At 44.1% G+C, this 23,609-nt stretch overlaps 1 protein-coding gene across 1 annotated transcript in view; it reads right to left on the bottom strand.

The window, feature by feature from the left end:
• The window catches only part of SI (sucrase-isomaltase), a 127,749-nt gene that overhangs the window by 8,147 nt on the left and 95,993 nt on the right, over window positions 1-23,609 (bottom strand). The window contains exons 67-87 of the mRNA XM_081007704.1: window positions 22,739-22,863; window positions 21,981-22,069; window positions 21,188-21,237; window positions 19,573-19,746; window positions 18,830-18,976; window positions 17,806-18,012; window positions 15,882-16,036; window positions 14,683-14,851; window positions 10,958-11,054; window positions 10,732-10,844; window positions 10,334-10,459; window positions 9,325-9,453; window positions 7,790-7,900; window positions 7,534-7,596; window positions 6,915-7,031; window positions 3,595-3,679; window positions 2,708-2,846; window positions 2,226-2,359; window positions 1,773-1,807; window positions 1,559-1,675; window positions 203-351 (exon numbers count right to left, since the gene is read on the bottom strand). Coding sequence (XP_080863830.1) covers window positions 203-351; window positions 1,559-1,675; window positions 1,773-1,807; window positions 2,226-2,359; window positions 2,708-2,846; window positions 3,595-3,679; window positions 6,915-7,031; window positions 7,534-7,596; window positions 7,790-7,900; window positions 9,325-9,453; window positions 10,334-10,459; window positions 10,732-10,844; window positions 10,958-11,054; window positions 14,683-14,851; window positions 15,882-16,036; window positions 17,806-18,012; window positions 18,830-18,976; window positions 19,573-19,746; window positions 21,188-21,237; window positions 21,981-22,069; window positions 22,739-22,863 — 2,531 coding nt within the window. The remainder of the gene's footprint in view (window positions 1-202; window positions 352-1,558; window positions 1,676-1,772; window positions 1,808-2,225; window positions 2,360-2,707; window positions 2,847-3,594; window positions 3,680-6,914; window positions 7,032-7,533; window positions 7,597-7,789; window positions 7,901-9,324; window positions 9,454-10,333; window positions 10,460-10,731; window positions 10,845-10,957; window positions 11,055-14,682; window positions 14,852-15,881; window positions 16,037-17,805; window positions 18,013-18,829; window positions 18,977-19,572; window positions 19,747-21,187; window positions 21,238-21,980; window positions 22,070-22,738; window positions 22,864-23,609) is intronic.

Below are 23,609 nucleotides of genomic sequence, written 5' to 3'. Positions count from 1 at the left end.
CCTGATCCGACCCCTGGGCCTTAGTTTGCCTACCCATGGTTTAAACTTTAAAGGTTTGTAGCAATGAGTCCAAAGCAATAATTATGCTAAAACATAACCTGATATATTTTCTGACTTGGTGGGGAAGATGTATTGGTTTGTTGAGCCCATGACAAATTTTCACAACAGTATCCCCCACAGCGTGTTGTTACTTAACACTTACTCATGCAGCAAAGGACGGGCAACAGTGTCGCCGTTAACATGGGCATTATGCATCAATGTGTAGAGATAGGGTAGCAATCTGTAGCGTATGCTGAGCACATCCCTTGATATATTTACAAATCTTTCATCAAAGGAGACAGGATCTTGCCTCTGTAAAAGAGATAAGAAATTCATTCAGGCTACAGAATATCTTGCCCTGTTCTCCCCCCCTCCCCTGGAAGAAAATCCCAGTAAGCATCAATCAAAAGGCTTTCAAATTTCCATAGAAAACTCACATCATTACATATGAGAATACAGGGCAGGCAACATATGTTGAGTCAAACAGAATAGCATAAGAAACTGGCTGCATTTTGTAGATTTAGTCTGAGTCTTGCTGCAGCCTGGGGATGGGGCAGGAAAGTTGAAAGCTATTTTGGATGCTAATCTCTACCTGGGTGAAACCTCTAGTAAAGAAATCCTTCTATAAACTGCCTTTGGAACAAAATACAAGGTAAATGAAATATTAAATGGAACATCCTTTGAGAATTAATTAATATAGATGATACTTCTATCTTTCAGGCTTTGAAACAACTCCACTTTCTGAAACCTGTTCTGAGTAAGCCTTCAAAGCGATGCACCCATCACTGACCCAGGGTCATCATTCCCTCCAAACTACCCATAGGTTGTGTTTGTGTAAACCACTAGGGAAATCTGTGTTTCTAGACACATGTGTGTGCTCCCCTGACTGCTGGCAGTGAGTGGGGACGGATTTGTTGTGCCTCCTGTGGCACATCAGACACATACAGATGCATGTTATATCAGTGCTGGGAGCAGGGACAGAGCCAAGGAAGTTACGCAGGTCTACAACACTGTCACACCAAAACTTTTCACATTTTGCAATGGCCTACAACCCTCCCACTTTGGGCATAACTCAGAGCAGAGCTTTTAGTGTGGCTGCCGCATTCTGTGGAGCAGCATTCCTGATAAGACATGGCAGGCACAAGATAGCTGCATTTTTTTTTGGAATCAGTTAGGGATACACACAGAACCACAGCCAATATATAATGTTGGAGAGTGAGTAGCAAGGAGGCAGTCTGGTTTTTATTGCAATGTTGAGCAAAATAGCCTCTTTCTTCCCTTCACATGTCCACTCATCATTGCAGGGTTGAGAAAATTCAGGGCTGAGAATTCATGGCTACACAGCATCCAGAACAGCTCACTGCTCTATTTTCATCAGGGAGGAATGAAAATCGGAGTAGGAAATCGGAAGAGGGGTGAGTGTCTAAACCAGCAACTAACCATACATTTTTAGATTACCAACAGTATTACAGTCGCTTTACTACTGCATGCAACACACTGCCAAAACAGGTAGACGCACCCTAGTTCCCATCACATTATGATTTCTTGAGAAGGTGTAGAAGGCTCCAAGTTCCATCCATCGGGCACACATTTCATAGGTTGTGTCATTGAAGAAGCCACAGATGTCAGCACCAGTCTGGAAGCATGGAAAGGGGAATGAGGTTAGAATGATCTCTGCCACATTAGATTATTCAAAAGTGTTTCAAAGACTTTGATCCAGGAGCAGAACTTACATAGGAGATTCCAAAGAGGCTGAACTCCATGATACCTGTCAAAAGGAAGCACAATAGGATTTTCTTGAGCAACCTGTCTCTTTAAAAGAAGTGACCAATGCTCTCAGGAACCTTTTTGAATGCTAATATAATGTCTCCGGTTTCTGCTGCAAGTACAACGGTTTGTGGGGCCAGATGGAAATCATGGAAATAGTGAATAGTTTAAATCATCCCCATTGGCTCAGGAACTTGGAGGAAAGGGGTGACAGTGTAGATAGCTTGCACTGGACACACTGGTGGGACACCAAAACACACCCAATTATGGTTGAGTCCAGACACAGGTGAGGACATTGCCGGTAACATGATACAGGGGGCAGATACTGGGAGCCACCACTCCAATTAAGATTCCATCCCCTTACTAAAAAAAAAAGCAGACCAGACACTTTTGTGGCAAACATTGAAGATTCTCCTTACCAATCACAGATTTTGTAAGCTGATCCCATCTTGCATAGTTATCACCAAGCCAATGTCCTACCCATCGTCCACTGGAGGGATAAGTTGAACGGGTAATAATGATCCCACGTTCCTTTGTGGCGTTGCGCATACCGCTAATAGGAAGATAAAAAGGCACGCGTGAATATAGTGTTTCATGCTAAATTATTATGCTACTTAAAGATTCCACTCGGTTTGGATTTCAAAGCGGCGGCTGCAACTTTCCCTGCTCCTCCCTACAATAACCTATAGCAATCTAAAGGGTGAGTTGTGGCATCAATGGACAACATCAATTTCACATGGACTACCATTTTGCCACCGCAAGAGTGCAAGGGATAATGTTGGTGAAAAAATGCTAGCAAAAAATTGCAGAACGTGAGGTGTGGCACACCTTTACTGCCACAACACCATCTTGTGTAAAGAAAGCAGGATTTACAGAATATGAAACAGGGAAAACAGCTTACTAGTAAGTTGGTTCTGCTTGAGACCATCCGTACAGGTTATGTACATCATAGTGCCTCACAGGTGTTCCGTCAGAGAGACGTTGTTCAGTATCCATGCACAGCGTCACAAGATCCAGTCCTCGTTCTCTTAAAACCAAGGCTAATGAGGAGACAGGGTAAGACCACACAATGAGGTGGGCCATTTTCAAAGGGAATAGGACATGTTAATTTTCTCTTAGAACGAAGGATATATAGAGTCCAGGCTGCTGCAGCAAAAATGTCTAGGGCAACATTTCCACATATATTATTGCCTTCCCTCTTATGTCCAGGGCTGGATAGTCATTTGCAACAGACAGCACCATTAATTCAGCTTGACTCTTGCATCCATATTGGTTTTCCAGTTTAAATGGACTCTTATATAAGAGATAGGCTCACTTCTATTGGCAGACAAGAGACATGCAGACTCCACAAACTATGAGAAACTAGAGGATCTCATCTGTATGTCAAGGCAATCAGTAAGGGAGTCTGCAGTTGTGTGGAAGAAATATTATATAAAATTTATTTAGATGTTTAATGGGACTTATTATAAAGGTTCAGAATAGATAACCTTACAAGGAGGAATTTATTTTTGAAATGAAATATTAGAACAAATGTAAAGTTTCTGGTGCTGTTTGAAGGGAAGTACACAGAGGTGACAAATCAACAAATATGTTACATGAAACTAGATGTAAAGCAGCCGAGCAATTTTTTGGTGTTTGAATAACACAATTCTAAGTTAGCAAGATGTAGTCTCAAATCCTGTAGTGAGTATTAAATGAATGAATGGAAAGCCATGGGACAAGGTTATTATTCCTAATTTAAGTCTCACTGATCCAAGGGAACCTATGTGTTTTAAGAACTACTCTTACCTGGCATATAGGGAGGTTTGTTTAAGTCTTGATCCCTGCAGCCACCAACAGCTCCATCAATGAAGTTGGATGGTTCATTCATGTCCTAAAATATAGTTTGATATTCCAAAATATAAAAAATAGCACATTTTGTAAATGCTGGTGAGCATCTCTAAGCTTCAGCTCACAGCAGAAATTCACAAATGCTCACCTCAAACACCTCCCTCCTAGTTTGCATTCTCTAAACCATACACCCCCAGTTAGCTTCACTTTTCGGTCCAGTGGGAAGAATATTAGTTGCACATTGGTGGACATTAAGAAACAAGCCTGATTCTTTCCTTCTCCCTCTTCCTTGCTGTGCAGTAGTGTGCTGAGAAACCTTGTGATTTTTTTTTTCTCTTCCCAATGGCTACTCATACTACTCTGGGATGTGCCAGGTCAACTGAAAAGGAGAGGGGAAGAGCTACACCCTCCTGGGTTGGAAGGAGGGTACCGTATTTTTCGCACCATAGGGCGCACCGGACCATAGGGCGCACCCAGTTTTTAGGGGGGGAAATCAAGGAAAAAAATATTTTTCCCCCCCTGCCCCAAAGAGCAGCGTACAGGCTGCACACAACCTCTCCCTGCCAGTGGGGTTGCGCGCAGCTATGGAAGAAGGCAAGGCAGCAAGCGGGATGGATCCCGCTCGCTGTTTTGGCTTCCCCTTTAGCCCCGTGCAGCCTCTCCTTGCCGGGAGAGGCTGCGTGGGGCTAAAGAAGTCATAGCCCCGTGCAGCCTCTCCTTGCGGAGGGGTTGCGCGCAGCTATGGAAGAAGGCAAGGCAGCAAGCGGGATGGATCCCGCTCGCTGTTTTGCCTTCCCCTTTAGCCCCATGCAGCCTCTCTTTGCCGGGAGAGGCTGCGTGGGGCTAAAGAAGCCATAGCCCCGTGCAGCCTCTCCTTGCGGAGGGGTTGCGCGCAGCTATGGAAGAAGGCAAGGCAGCGAGCGGGATGGATCCCGCTCGCTGTTTTGCCTTCCCCTTTAGCCCCGTGCAGCCTCTCCTTGCCGGGAGAGGCTGCGTGGGGCTAAAGAAGCCATAGCCCCGTGCAGCCTCTCCTTGCGGAGGGGTTGCGCGCAGCTATGGAAGAAGGCAAGGCAGCAAGCGGGATGGATCCCGCTCGCTGTTTTGCCTTCCCCTTTAGCCCCATGCAGCCTCTCCTTGCCGGGAGAGGCTGCGTGGGGCTAAAGAAGCCATAGCCCCGTGCAGCCTCTCCTTGTGGAGGGGTTGCGCGCAGCTATGGAAGAAGGCAAGGCAGCAAGCGGGATGGATCCCGCTCGCTGTTTTGCCTTCCCCTTTAGCCCCATGCAGCCTCTCTTTGCCGGGAGAGGCTGCGTGGGGCTAAAGAAGCCATAGCCCCGTGCAGCCTCTCCTTGCGGAGGGGTTGCGCGCAGCTATGGAAGAAGGCAAGGCAGCGAGCGGGATGGATCCCGCTCGCTGTTTTGCCTTCCCCTTTAGCCCCGTGCAGCCTCTCCTTGCCGGGAGAGGCTGCGTGGGGCTAAAGAAGCCATAGCCCCGTGCAGCCTCTCCTTGTGGAGGGGTTGCACGCAGCTATGGAAGAAGGCAAGGCAGCAAGCGGGATGGATCCCGCTCGCTGTTTTGCCTTCCCCTTTAGCCCCATGCAGCCTCTCTTTGCCGGGAGAGGCTGCGTGGGGCTAAAGAAGCCATAGCCCCGTGCAGCCTCTCCTTGCGGAGGGGTTGCGCGCAGCTATGGAAGAAGGCAAGGCAGCGAGCGGGATGGATCCCGCTCGCTGTTTTGCCTTCCCCTTTAGCCCCGTGCAGCCTCTCCTTGCCGGGAGAGGCTGCGTGGGGCTAAAGAAGCCATAGCCCCGTGCAGCCTCTCCTTGCGGAGGGGTTGCGCGCAGCTATGGAAGAAGGCAAGGCAGCAAGCGGGATGGATCCCGCTCGCTGTTTTGCCTTCCCCTTTAGCCCCATGCAGCCTCTCCTTGCCGGGAGAGGCTGCGTGGGGCTAAAGAAGCCATAGCCCCGTGCAGCCTCTCCTTGCGGAGGGGTTGCGCGCAGCTATGGAAGAAGGCAAGGCAGCAAGCGGGATGGATCCCGCTCGCTGTTTTGCCTTCCCCTTTAGCCCCATGCAGCCTCTCCTTGCCAGGAGAGGCTGCGTGGGGCTAAAGAAGCCATAGCCCCGTGCAGCCTCTCCTTGCAGGGAGAGGCTGCGTGGGGCTAAAGAAGAAGGCAAGGCAGCAAGCGGGATGGATCCCGCTCGCTGTTTTGCCTTCCCCTTTAGCCCCATGCAGCCTCTCCTTGCCAGGAGAGGCTGCGTGGGGCTAAAGAAGCCATAGCCCCGTGCAGCCTCTCCTTGCAGGGAGAGGCTGCGTGGGGCTAAAGAAGAAGGCAAGGCAGCAAGCGGGATGGATCCCGCTCGCTGTTTTGCCTTCCCCTTTAGCCCCATGCAGCCTCTCCTTGCCGGGAGAGGCTGCGTGGGGCTAAAGAAGCCATAGCCCCGTGCAGCCTCTCCTTGTGGAGGGGTTGCGCGCAGCTATGGAAGAAGGCAAGGCAGCAAGCGGGATGGATCCCGCTCGCTGTTTTGCCTTCCCCTTTAGCCCCATGCAGCCTCTCCTTGCCGGGAGAGGCTGCGTGGGGCTAAAGAAGCCATAGCCCCGTGCAGCCTCTCCTTGCGGAGGGGTTGCGCGCAGCTATGGAAGAAGGCAAGACAGCGAGCGGGATCCATCCCGCTCACTGCTTTGGCTTCCCCTTTAGCCCCGTGCAGCCTCTCCTTGCCGGAGGGGTTGCGCGCAGCTATGGAAGCAGGCAAGGCAGCGAGCGGGATCCATCCCGCTCGCTGTTTTGGCTTCCCCTTTAGCCCCGTGCAGCCTCTCCTTGCCGGGAGACGCTGCGCAGGGCTAAAGAAGCCATAGCCCCGTGCAGCCTCTCCCTGCCGGAGGGGTTGCGCGCGGCTATGGCACAAGCCTGCATTCGCTCTATAGGACGCACACACATTTCCTCTCAATTTTTGGAGAGGAAAAACTGCGTCCAATAGAGCGAAAAATACGGTATATTTCTGATGGGCGGGACAATCACTTTCCAAGCTTTATGCATGCTAGGGGAAAAGTCCTACATCTTCTGGCACCCTTAACAAACTACAGATCCCAGGATTCTCCATGAGTGTGAAAGTCATATAAGAATGCTTTCAATATATGGTGAGGCTGTGCTACTTAGGAGCAATGCTAACCCCATCTGGGAATGGCAGGACCGAATGGAGCAGCAGACTCAGCCATTTCTGAATGGGGATATCGAGACCTTGGACTGAGAGGCAGCAGGGAAAACTCTCAGTATGTGATACTTACAGTCCACAGCCCATCGTATTTGAGTACATTGGCATGATAGTCCACTAGCTCTCTTTGCCACCACTGCGATGTGGAACTGCGCAAGAAATCTGGGAAAGCGACATAAGCCCGGTACAGCTGACAAAAACACAGAGCAAGGAAGAAAATTAAAATATTTCCATACCACCCCTTTCACAAAGATTCCAAGGGGCTTTGCAAAACAAAGCAGAATACAAATGTAAAAATAAAGCAATTGACAGTGTGTTCAAATATTACGTGAGAAAGCTGGGAGAAAACTGCTTTGAAAACTGGGGCCAAACAGGCAACTCTAGGCAGTGAAATTCACACTGGGCCCCCACCCCCACAGCAAACACTTCACCTAAGATGACTGGGAGGAAGCCTGGCAAATTAAGCAACTCCAGTTAGTGCACTGCACTTCTCTGCTTTGACAAACTATATACTTTAAACTCTAAAGAATAAATTCAATCAAAGAACCCTGTTGTGGGCATGTGCCATTATTGTCATGGGCCACAGGAGGTTTTGAAAAAGAAATGATCAGGACTGAGATTTTCTGTAACCACTGAGAGTTAATTGAGGAAACTGGGTTTGGGGTTTTGGGGTTTGTTTTTTTTTTAAGTACCTCCAGTTGAACTTCCAAACTTGCATTTTCATCGACTGTTACATTGGGATAATCCGGCCACACCTTGTGGGAAAGGAAGAAATGTAGAGTTAGATGCGCTGAATTCTTGTATGCATTTGGAAACAATCTATGCTTTTATTTAATGAAGAGTGACTCCATTTAGGCTGGGTAGGAGAGTGCATAGGGGCAAACTATGCTTTTCATCAAATTGAATTTGGGTTGCGGCAAGTAAGGCAATGACATTTTGCAACAATACCTTCGCCCATGCAATGTCTGAACTGTTGATCCATTTGATAAAAACATCCTCCTGAACACCACTTGTGAAGGTGTTATATGGTTCAGTTTCATTGCCTGATATGGCTGGATCCTAAAGGAAAATCGGAAATACTTTTACTGTTACATTAAATGAGCAGTGCTAATGCTTTTCACTCATTCATTCATTCTGCTCTATGCATGACATGACTTCTTCCACACCTCCCAACCTTCTTGGAGGATCCAGGTTTTCAGTCTGAGTTTCTGAAAGAATGCAGTGAGTGATGCTAATGGAACTCTTTGTGGTAGAGAATCACAAATAATAATAATAATAATAATAATAATAATAATAATAATATATTATTATTATTATTATTATTATTATTAATTTGTACCCCGCCCATCTGGCTGGGTTTCCCCAGCCACTCTGGGTGGCTTCCATAGAAACCAAAAAACACTAAAATATCATACATTAAAAACTTCCCTGAACAGGGTTGCCTTAAGATGTCTTCTGAATATCAGGTAGTTGTTTATCATTTTGACATCTGATGGGAGGGCGTTCCACAGGGCAGGCGCCACTACTGAGAAGGCCCTCTGCCTGATTCCCTGTAGCTTTGCTTCTCGCAATGAGGGAACTGCCAGAAGGCCCTCAGCACAAAAACAAGATTATCTGTGGATAGCAGCATGAACTCTGATGGAAGGGAAACCCAGAGCAAGTTCTCATCCAGTTATTTCAAGGGATTATATAGAAGGAGTTCCTTATTCAGCTTTTGCATAGTTTATATATTTCACTCTGATAAGTTTTGAGGGGCATTGCCTCTCTGTTTATCAGATCCTGGGGAACAATGCGTAGGTGAAAGCTATTGCCTTGATGACTCCTGAAGCTATCTGGCCGTCCATGGTTGGAAATGAGATACTGGTGCAAATGGACCCTGGGTCTGATCCAGAACCATGGTTATTATATTGCCAGGACTGGTAACGCAAACTATCCAACAGAGCACAATGAAAACTGCATATTATCCAAAGTGCATAATGATAGCTCAAGAAAGAAAGAACTAAGCAGGATGGCAATGAGCCTTGAACATTCTGATTTTATTAGATAAAGCAAACAAAAGCTGGTTAGGACTAGATAGACACACTGGCAGAGCACTGGATTGGCTCCACCTGTGTACCATGTAGGCTCAAACCTCCTGGCCCCACGGCCCCCCACAACCACAAAAGGGGGGGCATTCAACTCTACCAAACCCCATGGGCTGCTACTGATCAGGAGAGATTGTGCAGAAGTTGGATTGGTGTCTTTGAGGCAATGATGGGCTTCATGAGAACCAATAAACTGAAACTGAATCATGTTGAGACAGAAGTGCTGTGAAGAGACAGTTCCCAGGGTTGAGTAATTGAGCAGACTGCCTGTTCTAGTGGGGTTGCACTTCCCCTAAAGGAACAGGTACATAGCTTGGGTGTACATTGAGGTACTGGACCAATAATGCATGCTACCAGCATTCCATAATGGTATCTCAAGAATGATTAACAATTACTCACCAGGATGATGATGTACCTTGAACCCTCTGATTTTATTCGATCAACAAAAGCTGGAAGGTCAGAGAAGTTTTTGCCAAGTGTGAAGTCTAGCTTCCGTTCCATGTAATCAATGTCTGTATATTGGACATCCTGTGTTAAAATAAAACAGTAAAGACATGTGTGAAAAATAAACTGAAGACCTGGAGATGATTAATTTAAAATAATCTCAACAAGTTCAAGATGCAAAACACAGAAAGCATGGACTTTCAATATCAAATATGCCTCAATACAGTTAAGAATGTTCAAGTTCAGATCCATATATCCAGAAGCACACTTGATTCTGTGAACCGCCCTGAGACCTTTAGGTATAGGGCAGTATATAAATTAATTTAATTAAATAAATACCCAAGATTCTTTCAGCGTGCATCTACAGCATGCATAGGGTGAAAGGGGCAAACAGATGTGTCATAGATACATCAGTATCATAGATCATATTTTTGATACGATTATCATATATTCTAGGGATTGGACCAAACAATTTAGCCCCCACTTTTTGTTGTTGTTTTATTAACTATTAAAATTCAAAACTACAAGGCAAAAAGCAAAGCCACCAGGTTCAATTTCAAGTATGTCTAAATGACATTAGGAAAGTTGAAGGGCCACTTCACAAACTGAGCCATAGCTAAGACACATACACCTAAAAATGCAAATCTTAAAATTTCTGAGAATGTTTTATTGCTTTTTAAAATATTTTTAAAATGGTTTTCACTTTGAGATATCACTGGGATAGAGAAGGGCAAAACTGTTTCTTTGCTGACCTTAACCATACAAATTAGGTCTGTGCCTCTTTCCTCCACTCTTTCTTCCTCCCTTGGTTTTGTCTGCATAGAACTTTGGGTAATGTTTCATACAGAACTCAGTTGGGATTTATATATTCCCGATTTTCTAAATCATTTTGAAATCTTCTTCCAACAAAATAGTTATCGATTGGAATCTGAAGAGCACCGGATCACAGCTGCAAGACACTTACGTAGGGTATTCTAGCTGCCCTCATTGCATCATACACTTCGGCAACCTCAGACGTGTTTTTGTACCCGTAGCGGCAAAGCTGGAATCCCAAGGCCCAATAGGGTGGCATGACAGGCCGTCCAATTAGCTACAAATGAAGAGCAAATCATAGATTTAAAACAAAAGTGAAATAGGAAAAGGGGGGGACAGAATAAAAGTAACATTTGGTGGACTCCATCCCGTTCTGGTAGCGTACAAGTAGCCTCATGAAACAATTAGGAACTCTTGCTGGATGAACTCCTTCTCATCAAAAGATGTTGTGCATTTATACTGAGCTGACATGTGGAGAAGCCTCCTACAAGAAACTAATATCCTTTCCTGGATCATGACACTTAATATACTAGAGCAGGTGTATCTTACTGCAGTGTATTCCTGAACCACTTCTTCTGGCGTCGGCCCCAAAACCATATAAAAGTCTAGAATTCCTCCAATCGTGCGATATGTCAGAGCAGGTGTTGGCTGGAAGGTGACATCTGAAAAATTCAGAAGGAGGAGTTGGGAATTAATAATAAATTGCTACAGTGACAAAGGCAATCGTGGGTTGTTTTTTTTAATGCATACGTATATATAAATGTAATTCTTTTACCCATGGCATTGCTGTTCAGCAAAAGAACTCCATGAGCACTGCCATCATTTTCCAGGCCCATGTAGAAAGGGTGGAAACCATAGGAGTTCAGCTTGTACTGTAAGAGACAAAAAAAAAAAAAAAAAAAAAAAAAAAGCAAACAGAAGAATTTCATTTCTGCTGCAGCAAAATCCTTATATTGGTAGAAGTGCCTCAGTCCTTCTTAATAATAACCCTGAATAACTACAGATAAGTGATTGACGAAAACCCCTTTGCAATTACAACACATTTCCAGGCCTAGGCTGAACACTCCCCCTCCCCCACCCCGCTCCGATAGAATACCAGGAAAAGACACAACACAGTTGAGTGGGATCAAATCAGGCCAATTTATTGAAGTGGTTTGGCATAGGCACTGGGTAAGCATTTATTTCTGGGCTGCCTACCGGAAATGACATCAGAGTTAACCCGGCAGCACGGATCCCTGCAGGGATCGCTGTCTCTCTCGGAGCACTGAGGCCCAGGTCCCCCATGTGGGCATATGGACTGATCCCTTTAATGGGATACCCTATTTCCGGAGGGGAAAGCGAGGGTACAACCCCTCCTCTCCAACCAAGACTAAGGTCACCTAATGCCTAAACTGCCAAAGTTGTGACAATTGCTACAATGTAGGCAAAACCCCAAGGCCATAGCCAATTCGCATGATAGGCAAATTTCTACCTGGCCCCGCTAATAACGGCAATCACCACAGCCATAGCAAGGCCAATTTATTGTTTTGTAAATGCAAAATTAAAGGAGTGGGTGAATGGGTTGATCAGAGGGGAAAGAGCTGGTATGGGCTGTTTAAATTCCCCCAAGTGGACCAGAGAGAAGCCTGACTTATCTTTAAGTACTGATTGCTTTTGGAACCTGTACTCTGTTTCCTTGAGACCATCAAGAAAACCACTCCTTTCTTTTCATTTCTTATTGAAGGTGCTCTCAGGGTTTAAGTTTAAACACAGTGACGATGATTGAGAGCAGTAGGCTATTTGCTGACTAGACTGAAAGAGAAGCCAACAATGGAAAGAGAGGTGCTAAGGGAATGACAAACATAATTTATTGTCACAGTCTGGAAACCAGCAGCACGAGAATGCATCTTTTTAAATGGGCAACTTTATGCAAATTTGTGTACATTTAATGCAGGGCCATTCATACCCAAAATATTGAAATGACTTGCTATTTTTGTTCCATATATCTCATTAGTGGCTGTAGCTGTTGTTGTTATTCTTGTTAAAGTTTCTACACTGCCCTTCCTCCAAGAACCACAAGACAGTTTATAATACAAGAACACAAAAATAATGAACAAAAACTATACCCATCCCTGCTTAAAATGCCATAGATTGTTTAGTTAGTAAAAGGCTGGGAGAGGAGCAATGTTTTCAGCTGGTGCATAAAGATGAGCCTCTCTGGGGACAACATTCCACAAATGGGAAGCCACCACATAAAAGGTCCATTCTCATGTTTCCACCCTCCAGACCTCTTGTGGGGGAGGCACACGAAGAAGGGCCTTGGATGATCGCAGGTTCATATGGGGAGAGGTGGTCCTTGCAGTATTGCAGTTCTGAACTGCTGAAGGCTTTATAGGTCAAAACCAGCACTTTGAATTGGGCCTGTAAACAAACTGGCAGCCAGTACAGTTGGGCTACGATCAGCATTGTATGTTCAAACTGTCTTGCCCCGATGAGCAACCTGGCTGCTGAATTCTGCACCAGCTGAATATTCCAAACCGTCTTGAGGCAGCCCTGTGTATAGGGTGATGCAGTAATCTAACCTAGAGGTTACCAGAGCATAGGTGACATACTGTATTTTTCGTTTCATAAGACACACTTTTTTCTTCCTAAAAAGTAAGGGGAGATGTCTGTGCATCTTAGGGAGCGAATGTGTGGTCCCTGGAGCAGAATTGCCCAGGGTCAAAAAGCAGATCATGCTTCTTCTTTTTCAAAAGAGGGAAGTGGGTGTTGAAACAAAGCCACTGATCGTTTGTCGATCAGGGAGAGAGATAAGGGACACTAGAGACAAAGGAGGCTGCCTGGGAGGGGGGAAGTAAAGACAGCAAACTTGCAAGGGGGGGAAACAGGAAGACTAAAGCAATAAGGAGAGAAATTAGAAGAAAAGGAGGAGCAAAAAACTGCTCCAGCTAAGGAAAAGACACTAAGGCAAACAATAGGGAAGGGAGTGTTGAAAGGAAACAGCTGATCAGTGGGATCAGAAGAGAGATAAGGGATGCTAGGGAGGCTGCCTGGGAGTGGGGAGGTAAAAGCCCATGGATCCTCAGGGTTTTTACATTGGGTCACCCCAAATTTACCCCAAATTCACCATCAGATCACATAGCATGTCCATGGCTACAGCCTGCACCAAAAAAATCACGCACCCACTGTTGCAAAGCACAGATCCACATGGATCCTCAGGATTTTTGCAATGGGTCACCCAAATTCACCATCAGATCACATGTCTGTGGCCACAGCATGAACCACAAAAATCATACGTCCGCTGTTTCGTTCAGAATTTTTTTTTCTGGTTTTCCTCCTCTAAAAACTAGGTGCGTCTTATGATCAGGTGCATCTTATGGAGCAAAAAATAGGGCAATTTGCGCTATCTCTGTCCAGACAGGGACACAGCTGGTCTACCGGCCAAAGCTGATGGAAGGCATTCTGCACCATCGAGGCTACCTGATCCTCAAGCAACAGGAATGAATCCAGGAGTACCCCCAAGATATGTACTTCAGGAGAGTAACCCTATCAAGAGCAGGCAATGTTTCATCCATCCAGGGCAGCACATGTCTAAGGGAATACCATAAGAGCAATTCCTCAAGTGAATGGTGAATGGTTGGAAATGAAAGGGATTGAACCTCAGACTTTCTGATTGCAAAGCATATGACCTACCCCTGAACTATGCTTCCTCCCTGCTATACCACACTGATCTGAAATCTCTGCAATCATGAAGATTTTGAATAGCTGAGCTCTGGCTCTGAAAACACCTTTCTGGACAATGTTCTGCAAATGTAATCCACTTAACCTGAGGATAAGCCACAGTGAATTAAATATGACTTACTTCTAAGTAAGGGACACGGGTGGCGCTGTGGGTTAAACCACTGAGCCTAGGACTTGCCGATCAGAAGGTCGGTGGTTCGAATACCTGCCACGGGGTGAGCTCCCATTGCTCGGTCCCTGCTCCTGCCAACCTAGCAGTTTGAAAGCATGTCAAAGTGCAAGTAGATAAATACTTGCTCTGGCGGGAAGGTAAACGGCGTTTCTGTGCGCTGCTCTGGTTCGCCAGAAGTGGCTTAGTCATGTTGGCCACATGACCCGGAAGCTGTACGCCGGCTCCCTCGGCCAGTAAAGCGAGATGAGCGCCGCAACCCCAGAGTCGGCCACGACTGGACCTAATGGTCAGGGGTCCCTTTACCTTTACTTTACTTCTAAGTAGCCATTATTAGGACTGTGCTATAAGTCGCTTACTCTCATTTTTGTATAGAGCAAATCAAAATATTCTACACTCCTGCATTCTCTTTCTTTCTTTCTTTCTTTCTTTCTTTCTTTCCTTCTTTCTTTCTTTCTAGAAATGTTTTACATTCTTAAAAACTGAGAGGTTTAGCTATTTAGGAGAAAGGGAAAACACTTCCAGATTTCCTTATTGGCAATGGCACTAGCTAGGAAAGAAGCAGTAAGTTTTTGTTTGTTTGTTTGTTTAAAAGTAGGAGCAGTGCTTACACCAGGTGGCTGATCTTTTGTGAACATTCCCCAGGTCTGCCAATTCATATCCCTCCGGAACTGAGTGTGCTCAGTTTCTCCAAATCCGTACACATATTGTGATGGTAGGCGAGTAGCAATCTGAATGAACATGTCACTAAAGGTGAAGCCCGGCACCTGAGAATTCCAGCTGCAAAAGAAGGATGGTTACTCCGTATCATCGTATGTATAACTCATGAGAAAATGGAAAGAAAATAATACAGTAGGTGGTCTGTTTTCTCTTCAACAGAATAAAAATATCCCTGCCGAACCACTTATGGCTAAGAAATTTAAAAGGTGCAGAGCACAGCAGTATTTTCAAAAAAATAATACTGTAAGAAGTTGTTAATGGTCCAATACCAGGGGTTTAATGCTAAGTTGGATAAAGTTTTCCTCCACATGGGTGATAAAGCATGTTTTACAATCTTGGCTCTTGCCTATTTGTGAGCAACAGAATGCATCATCTACCTGTGTGATGGACCAAACATTCCTAATGACAATAAAACAAACTAAAACCTTTGCTAACATTAAAATGTGACCTTCATAATTTTTAACCTTAGATCAGCTGTCTCTTCATAAATCATACACCTTTTCCCCAGAAATGCTCAGACCTGAACTCTACTGAATGTCAAGGGTGGATACACATGAATTAAGCGTAAAAACACCCCACAAAATTTACTCTTCATTGCTTCTTTCCTTGGACCCTAAGCACCAATGTGCCTTTCTCCAGAACATGCTCAGACTTGATTCTTGTGAGGAAAACTTACTATAACTGAAGAGCAGTGCAGTCACCCCAAGAGTGCAGCTCCAATTCTGTGCATAAGTGGTCAGATGCTGCTTTCAGTTTTATTATTGTTGTTACTATTATTACTATTATTATTATTATTATTATTATTACTACTACTACTATCATCACCATCATCATTTTATATTTATTTATACCCTGCCTCAAGGTGGCTTGAATGTGGCTAGCTGTCATGATGGAATAGTCATCAAATATAGGTGTAATATATACATGTAGGTCTGGAAGAAATCAGCTAAGCTATTCTCTGTGAAATTTAACATGCACTAGAGATCACAGAACTGACACTGCAACTGGGTGTGTATGATACAATTGTGCCACTGACAAGCATATGCAACATATCTATCAGTCTATCAATAAAAGCAAAGATTTCACCTACATAACAGTTCCTGTGCTTTTGCGTCTGATCTTTATGCCAAATGGGTTGTTGACAATTTCCACTTCGTAGAGCCGATTAGCTTCTGTGCTTTCAGGGCTGTTTGGGGTGAAGAGCGGGACTGGAACTTCGTATCTTCTGTGGTTGGGATCATAAATCTATGGAGAAGCAGCACTATTCAGTGGGTGTAAAATAAGCTACATTTTAAGAGGTTTTTGAACCTTTACGTCTGTTGCATGGTTTCATCATACAACAGCATCCAGTAAACTTAGCTAAGTGCTAAGTTATAAAAGCTGAGCACTGAAGAGGTCAGAGACCACCTTGACTGGCAGTCCTGGAAGACCTGCTCCCTTCCTTGAAGGCCTTTTTTCACCTGCCCCAAGAGGCTGGGGCCCTGGCTGGCCCCTGCTACAAAGGCAGAGGTTGCTGAACAGACTCTTGATTCTGTTGGCAGGCGGTGGGTGGGTGTTGTTGCTGTTACTTATATATTTTTTATCTTTCTTTTAGATGTTATTATGATTTAAATGGGTGTTTTATTTATCGTTTAAGACTACTTTTGTTATGTCTGTAATTATGTATTTTTTCATGTGGCAAGGCACCTTGAGCATGGTTTTAACAATGGAAAGGTGCCATACAAATAAATTTATGCATGTATTTAATCTCAGTGCAGAGCTGGTTAAAGCATGGCGCACAAATCCAGTTAATCTGGGCACTGGTCAGGCATGCCACTGTTAGCAAAGTGAAATGATAATGTACCCTGGAGTATGTCCCATATCCTCCATCAGCTGAGCTGAAGGGGGAGATGAGTAGTGAAAGGCAAGTGGTTTTCTAAAGAATCAATCCCTTTAACTCATTAAAGAGCTCTAGGGAGGCATACAGAAAGAAAATAAAAGCAATAGTAAACGCAACACAGAATGCACAAACACATGAAACCACAGATACATGCAAATAGTATTTTGGTACGTGTTTGCAATGTGGGAAGAAAGATCCTTGTTCCTGTTGTGACTGTGAAGTTCGCTAAATGAAACAGTTTGTGCAGGGTTGATTATTTGTCATTATTTGCCACACTGCTGATGGGTGTTCAGCAATATCTGGAGACACAGATTAACCACACCTAGTGTTTTAAGCTCCCTTTTTTGTTATTAGGCTGGAATAAACAGTTTCGGTTCATTCCTAAGAAGCTGTATCTGTTCTTGGTGGAACCCAGAAAACACCCCTGAATCCAACAAGCCTTCTTTTGTCCAACCATATTGCAAATTCCTTGCTAAGTAAATGTCACAGGCAGTGGTGGAGGAATAATAATAATAATTTATTATTTATACCCTGCCCATCTGGCTGAGTTTCCCCAGCCACTCTGGGTGGCTTCCAATCGAGTGTTAAAAACAACACAGCATTAAATATTAAAAACTTCCCTAAACAGGGCTGCCTTCAGATGTCTTTTAAAGAGAAGATAGCTGCTTATTTCCTTCACATCTGAAGGGAGGGCGTTCCACAGGGCAGGCGCCACTACCGAGAAGGCCCTCTGTCTGGCTACCTGTAACCTCACTTCTCGGAATGAGGGAACCGCCAGAAGGCCCTCGGTGCTGGACCTCAGTGTCCGGGCTGAACGATGGGGGTGGAGACGCTCCTTCAGGTATACAGGACCAAGGCTGTTTAGGGAGCTGCTGGGGTGCCTGGCAAGCCCCCCATAGGGGCAGGGTGCACCATGGGGCCTCCAGAGTCTGCCTGTCTCCTCCCACTCAGCTGCCCTACAGCTGGGGGGGAAGGCAGCAGATGGACCGTTTGGGCAGTGTGGAGCCTACGCATGCCCAAGTCACCACGTCTCTCCCACGAGAGACGCATGACTCGAGCATGCTACAGACTCTGCAGTGAGTGCCACCTGACATTTTGTCACCCCCCTCAGTGGGTCACTGGGGGATAGACTTACCTTAAACTGCAGCATGTCGTTGTAATGATAAGTTACTTCCAAGTTAAGTAGGTCAACAGGTGGTGAACGAGGCCCATAAGGGTTAGGGATGCTGGTGTTCCTGTGGAGCTCAGCTGTCAAGCGCCCAGGACTGCTTTGAACGTTACTGGCAGAGTAACCATAATTACTGGGATAATAACAGTGTGGCACACCAGGAGTAGAGACAACCTGAAATAAAATATCATTTAATTTAGCAAATACTATAGGGTGGCACCAGTGCATTGTGCAAATAATGTGGTTGTTTCATGGAGGTCATGAGGGAAAACGTAGCGATGTGCTGCTATTTTGTCCTGCATCTTTCCAAACGTTTTCCATTAATGAATGAGAAACAAAATTCCATTGGAAAATTCTCAGTTAAAAGGAGGAATTTCCCTTAAAAACAAGATCAGTGGGTGCATGCGTCTCAGGCATCCTGTATCAAGCCCTCCCCTGCCCCCTTTCCATGGTTTGATAAAGGCTCAGGGGAAGACATTGCAAGATAAGTTCTCCTATTGGAGTTTTCCAGCTCAGGTAATGAAGGAAGGTAGAAAAGGCAAAATACAAGCGGTCTGGAGATGCAAAACACATGATGATCCAGAAGTATTTGCAACATACACAGGAAAAGCAGCATTTGCACAGGAAAAACTTCAGGGAAAAGATTTAAGGTGTGAAAGCAGCCCACCATACTAACTGCTAATGGCTTCAGCCACCGCCCTTGGACCATCTCCTAGAAGTGAGTAATTGATCTTGGATAGGAGCAGAATTTTGTCTTTGGGGGGGTATCCACATATTACAGTAGTGATCTGTTATTGGTCTCATTCGACAATTGCCACCCCGAGAATCTGTGACCAATTTCACCCATGGAAAACTGTGCACAGAAATCACCATCTCCTAATTTGGGAGAAGATGGTTTTCTTTAACCTGCTTCACTTGTTGGAAACATGCTCACTTTGGGGTTTTTGTGATTACAGGAAAACATAAATATACAGAGAAGAAACATGCTTACCTCCCAGACACAGCCGCGACTTTCACAAGTGTTTTGTGTTGGTTCTGGGTAGGGATAACAGTTAAATTTTTCGGTGTGTGCTACCTGTCCCCATTTTAATGAATATGCTTGTCCCAGTGAAAGCTGAAGACCCATAATGTGGAAGACCTTTGGAAATAAAACCAGCAACAATAAAACAGTGAATTCAACTTCATGTTCTTTTGTAGAATGTATTGAAGAGACTAAAACAGGCTTCCTCAACCTCGGCCCTCCAGATGTTTTGAGACTACAATTCCCATCATCCCTGACCACTGGTCCTGCTAGCTAGGGATCATGGGAGTTGTAGGCCAAAAAACATTTGGAGGGCCGAGGTTGAGGAAGCCTGGCCTAAAAGGAGCAGAGGGAACCTGTACTGACGGTGTCTGAATTGGCAGTGTCTAAAGGAAGGAGATTTTGAGGTCATGGTGAATATACGTAGCTTAGTGAAAATGTCAACTGTGTGTGTGACTCTGGTGGAAAAGGCATATTCAATATATATGAAGAGCAGGAAGAAAGATGACCCCCTTTCTTTTAAATTATTTTTTAAATTAAATGAATTTAAAGATATATGGGCAAAAATGGAGGGAGTATATCAAAGCAATTATTTGGGGTATCTTTTTTAAGAAAGAAAATGAAAGTAACAACAGAGGTGACCATGGAAGGAGGCTCCCACGTACTGAAAGTAGTTCACAGAGTACAATTTTTTTGGTGAATTTTTTTCTTACCTGAGTTGTAGAATTATAGGAGGCAGTATGACTGGATGGGATTGGTGCACCATTCTGAAGCACAATAGCACTGGGAGGGGTGTCAGCTGCCACCCCTAGGATTTTTATTTCACTAAATGCCAAGTTGTTTGGATCTGAATATCCTGGGTGGTCCACAGTGATGTCCAATACACTCTGAGAAACAGAATATTGTTCTCATGTTTTTATCTCTGAATCCACAAATGCTTGCCACAATCATTATTTGGCTTCAGTCCCTTTCCACTACATATATGGAAACAGCATTATGTTGGAAAGCAACCACAAGGCAGCATTTTACATGTACTGGCAAATATATTATAATAAGGTAAAGGTACCCCTGCCCGTACGGGCCAGTCGTGTCTGACTCTAGGGTTGTGCGCCCATCTCACTTAAGAGGCCGGGGGCCAGCGCTGTCCGGAGACACTTACAGGTCATGTGGCCAGCGTGACGAAGCTGCTCTGGCGAGCCGGCACCAGCGCAGCACACGGAAATGCCGTTTACCTTCCCACTATAAAGCGGTACCTATTTATCTACTTGCACTTAGGGGTGCTTTCAAACTGCTAGGTGGGCAGGAGCTGGGACCGAAAGACGGGAGCTCACCCCGCCATGGGGATTCAAACCGCTGACCATGCGATCGGCAAGCCCTAGGCGCTGAGGTTTTACCCACAGCGCCACCCGCGTCCCTATATTACAATACCCAGTTCTAAAAACTTGCTTGTTTGGGCACTGGGAGATACCCTATTTCTCAGGTATCTGGATCACACTGTCTGAGTTTGGATCTACAGAGGTCTCTTAATCAAAATATCCCACTAGATTTCACTAATTCTCGTGATGTTCTTGCCCATAATATATTTGCTCTTTAAACACAGAAATCGACTTCCATGAAAATTCTGGCACAATTCTGATTGGTCTGAGCAAAAAATATTTAAATATGTTAACTTTTACCATAGTTCCACAAAAATGTAAGCCAGTTGTAAAAATCACAGACTATGCAGGGAACGTTCCTTCGATATTGAACCCATTTCTAGTTGATTTATTATAAATCATTTCATTTTTTTTTCAAAAAGGGAAATCTGTTCTGCAATATAATCTTAATTTCCCCCCAGATTGTAACTAGTACTTCAACCCTTAGTTACAAAGAGCATTAATTTTAAAATGGCAACCATGACTAGGCTTTCCTGTAAGGATGGAAAGCTAGGGAAGACATGTCCCTTAAATTAAAGACTTCTTTATTTTTTTAATAAATCAAAGCAGTGCTTCCCTGTAGGGAAGTTGGAGAATTTGCTCAAACAAACATACCATCAAACAAACAAACAAACAAACAGCTTTTGCTGTTGCTTTCAGTCTGCAAACAAACATAATTAATTAAGTCCCCCCCCCAAAAAAATATTTCCATTGAAATGAACGGGGTGGAATAACACAATTTAATTTATGTAATTTAGTAAATTACATAATACGTAAATTACATAATTTTCACATGAAAAGCAGAAAGACAAATAATTTTGGTTTTGGAAGACGATGAAGGGCAGCTGAAAGGAAACAGTGATGTGTGTGATGGATACAGAAGCAAGAATACAAGATTAAAAATCATAGATACCTGGCTGGCCTTGAATGTTTGAAAGAGGTAAAGGCCGTTCTCATAAGCATCTGTAAGAAGAAAGCAATAGCAGGATAATTTTGTGAATAACTGTTGGGTATACACCATAACATTAAATCTGAAGAAGCTTAGAATAGGGAGCCTGGTGATTGTCTCTCAAGCCAGGCTCAAAATGATTGTGTGCGTATGTGTGCGCGCGCATGCATGCACGCACACACATGTGGCTATTTAGACACTTATTCCAGGTGAGAAGTGAGATTCTAAAGCGACTATCACCCAAATCTTGGATTAAAAGATGTAGACAATTGTACAAAATGGACCTCGAAGCTACCAGACCTTTGCATGCACAGTGCTTTGAAGAAAATCTGGGGGGGGGGGGTATGGAATAATGAGCAATTCCTATCTTTTGATTCCACTTCAGTAAGACATTAAATGAGAGATTAAGTGGGGGATAATTTCTTAAGCAACTTTACCACGTGGCATAAACATAAACGTGGCATATGTCAGGAGTGCTCTGATGGTGTTTCTTGCTTGGCAGGGGGTTGGACTCAATGGCCCTTGTGGTCTCTTCCAACTCTATGATTCTATGATTCTATGATTCTGTGAATGACCTTAAGCCAGTCACTGCCTCCGAGCTTCTCATGGATTTTCATTGTCTCTTTTATCAAGTGACAATAAAAATTGTGATAAAGCCAACCTGATCTTCATTGGTTGAGTGTAGGATACAAATATATTAATTAATTAAGAATGCAGTGACCAGATTTGGGGCCCTTGCCATCTAAAAGACACTTACCAATGCTAACTCCATCATCCCAGTACAGTTGTCCTTCGGCGTTGCCGTTATCATCCAAAGCAATGGTGAGTCCCATAGGATTTTTTCGACTAGATGAAAAGGGTAAAACTTTAGAAAGCCTTCCTTAGGAAAGGCTTATCAGCTTCTATTCACTTTTCCATCAGCAAAAGGAAAAACAAACATCTCAAAGTCTCTTCTTCCAAGGTATTTGAAATATGACTTTAGTCTCACAGTAGCTCTGTGTTACAAAGTACCCCTAAAGGCGAGCTTTTGCTAAAATAAAGTTAGCCTGCACCTGAGAAGAAAAGCTCTGCTTTGGTCTGGAAAAACAAAGTGTGTGCCTCCATTTTAGTAATTTGGCCAGAGCACACTCAAGGAAGTGGATTGGCAGCATCTCTAAATCCAATGACTGGTGCCTCTTTCCATTTAAATCTTTACCACCCTATCACTAGTAAACATAAAGTTAAATAAAAGAGCACTGGATACCTTCTTAAAGGGTTAAGCCTAAAGGTGGCCACCTAAAATACCACTCTTTCCTTCTATTTATTCCCCACATTGTGCTGGCACTGGGCAACACTAGTGAACATTTTGGGTACCCAGCATCAAAAGTATTGACACTCCCAAAATATGACTCAAATAAGTACTTGGAGAAAATACAGAATACTAATGTAATAAATCAATCCAATATAGCCACAAAGCACTTCAGCTGAGCCAAATCTGAATAAAACTAGTCTCTTCTTTTTAAAAACTGTACTTACCTGGCATTGGTAGTAATACCAGGCTCTTGCCAGGGAATAATGTAACCACCCCGGATATGAAGATTTATATGCTCCAAAGGTGCATCCAACACATGGTACTGTTTTCGACCTTGAACTTCTTTTTCCTGTAAGAATATTGATAATAATTTTAAATAGTTTTATGTTCTGACATCCTTGAAAATGTACAAGACTTCCCATAGCAGCATGTTTAGTCGTAGAATTAAATCTACTTTCTGTGCAACAGAGAAGCCCTGTGCTGTAGTCATCTGAAAACTGCAATTTATGCATGCAAAAATTTTGCACACACATATTACACACAGATGTTCTGAATTTCCAAGCATGAAAACCTACAAAAGATCACAACCCAGTTAAAATCCCATTAACTTCAGTGGGAGAGTTATGTACTGTATGTAGTTAAGCCCACCCAACTGAAAGCAATTCATCTTAGGACATGTTAGCTCTCCAAAGAGTGCCTTCAAAACCCAGCTGTCATTTCTTCTTGCAAAGCAGGCTGAATCTCTTAATTTATGGAAGAGAAGCATAAGGAGGGAAGGTAGAGGTACTCTTCCACAACCCACCCATTCTTTCTCTTCCAGGTCTCCACCCCCAAAAGTGCTTTCCCTGAAACTGTGTTTCCATCTCATACATGCAATAGAAACATTAAACTTGTTCCGGACAAGTTGGAAGAGACATGAAGCAGATAGACAAGCACTGGGTTAAGCACGTTCCTCTCAATCACCAATTCTCTGCTGGAAATCAGACACTAATTTCAGTGGCACCAGTTTGCAAAGGAGAAGTAGTAACTGAGTACTGAAGACAGGACTACACAGGAGACCGAATGTACAGATCAACCTGCAAAGTCAGCAGTTTT

This window comes from Podarcis pityusensis, assembly GCF_964106645.2.
Source record: "Podarcis pityusensis genome assembly, chromosome: 5".
Taxonomy (NCBI): Eukaryota; Metazoa; Chordata; class Lepidosauria; order Squamata; family Lacertidae; genus Podarcis; species Podarcis pityusensis.
This window is presented reverse-complemented; position numbering and strand designations above follow the sequence as displayed.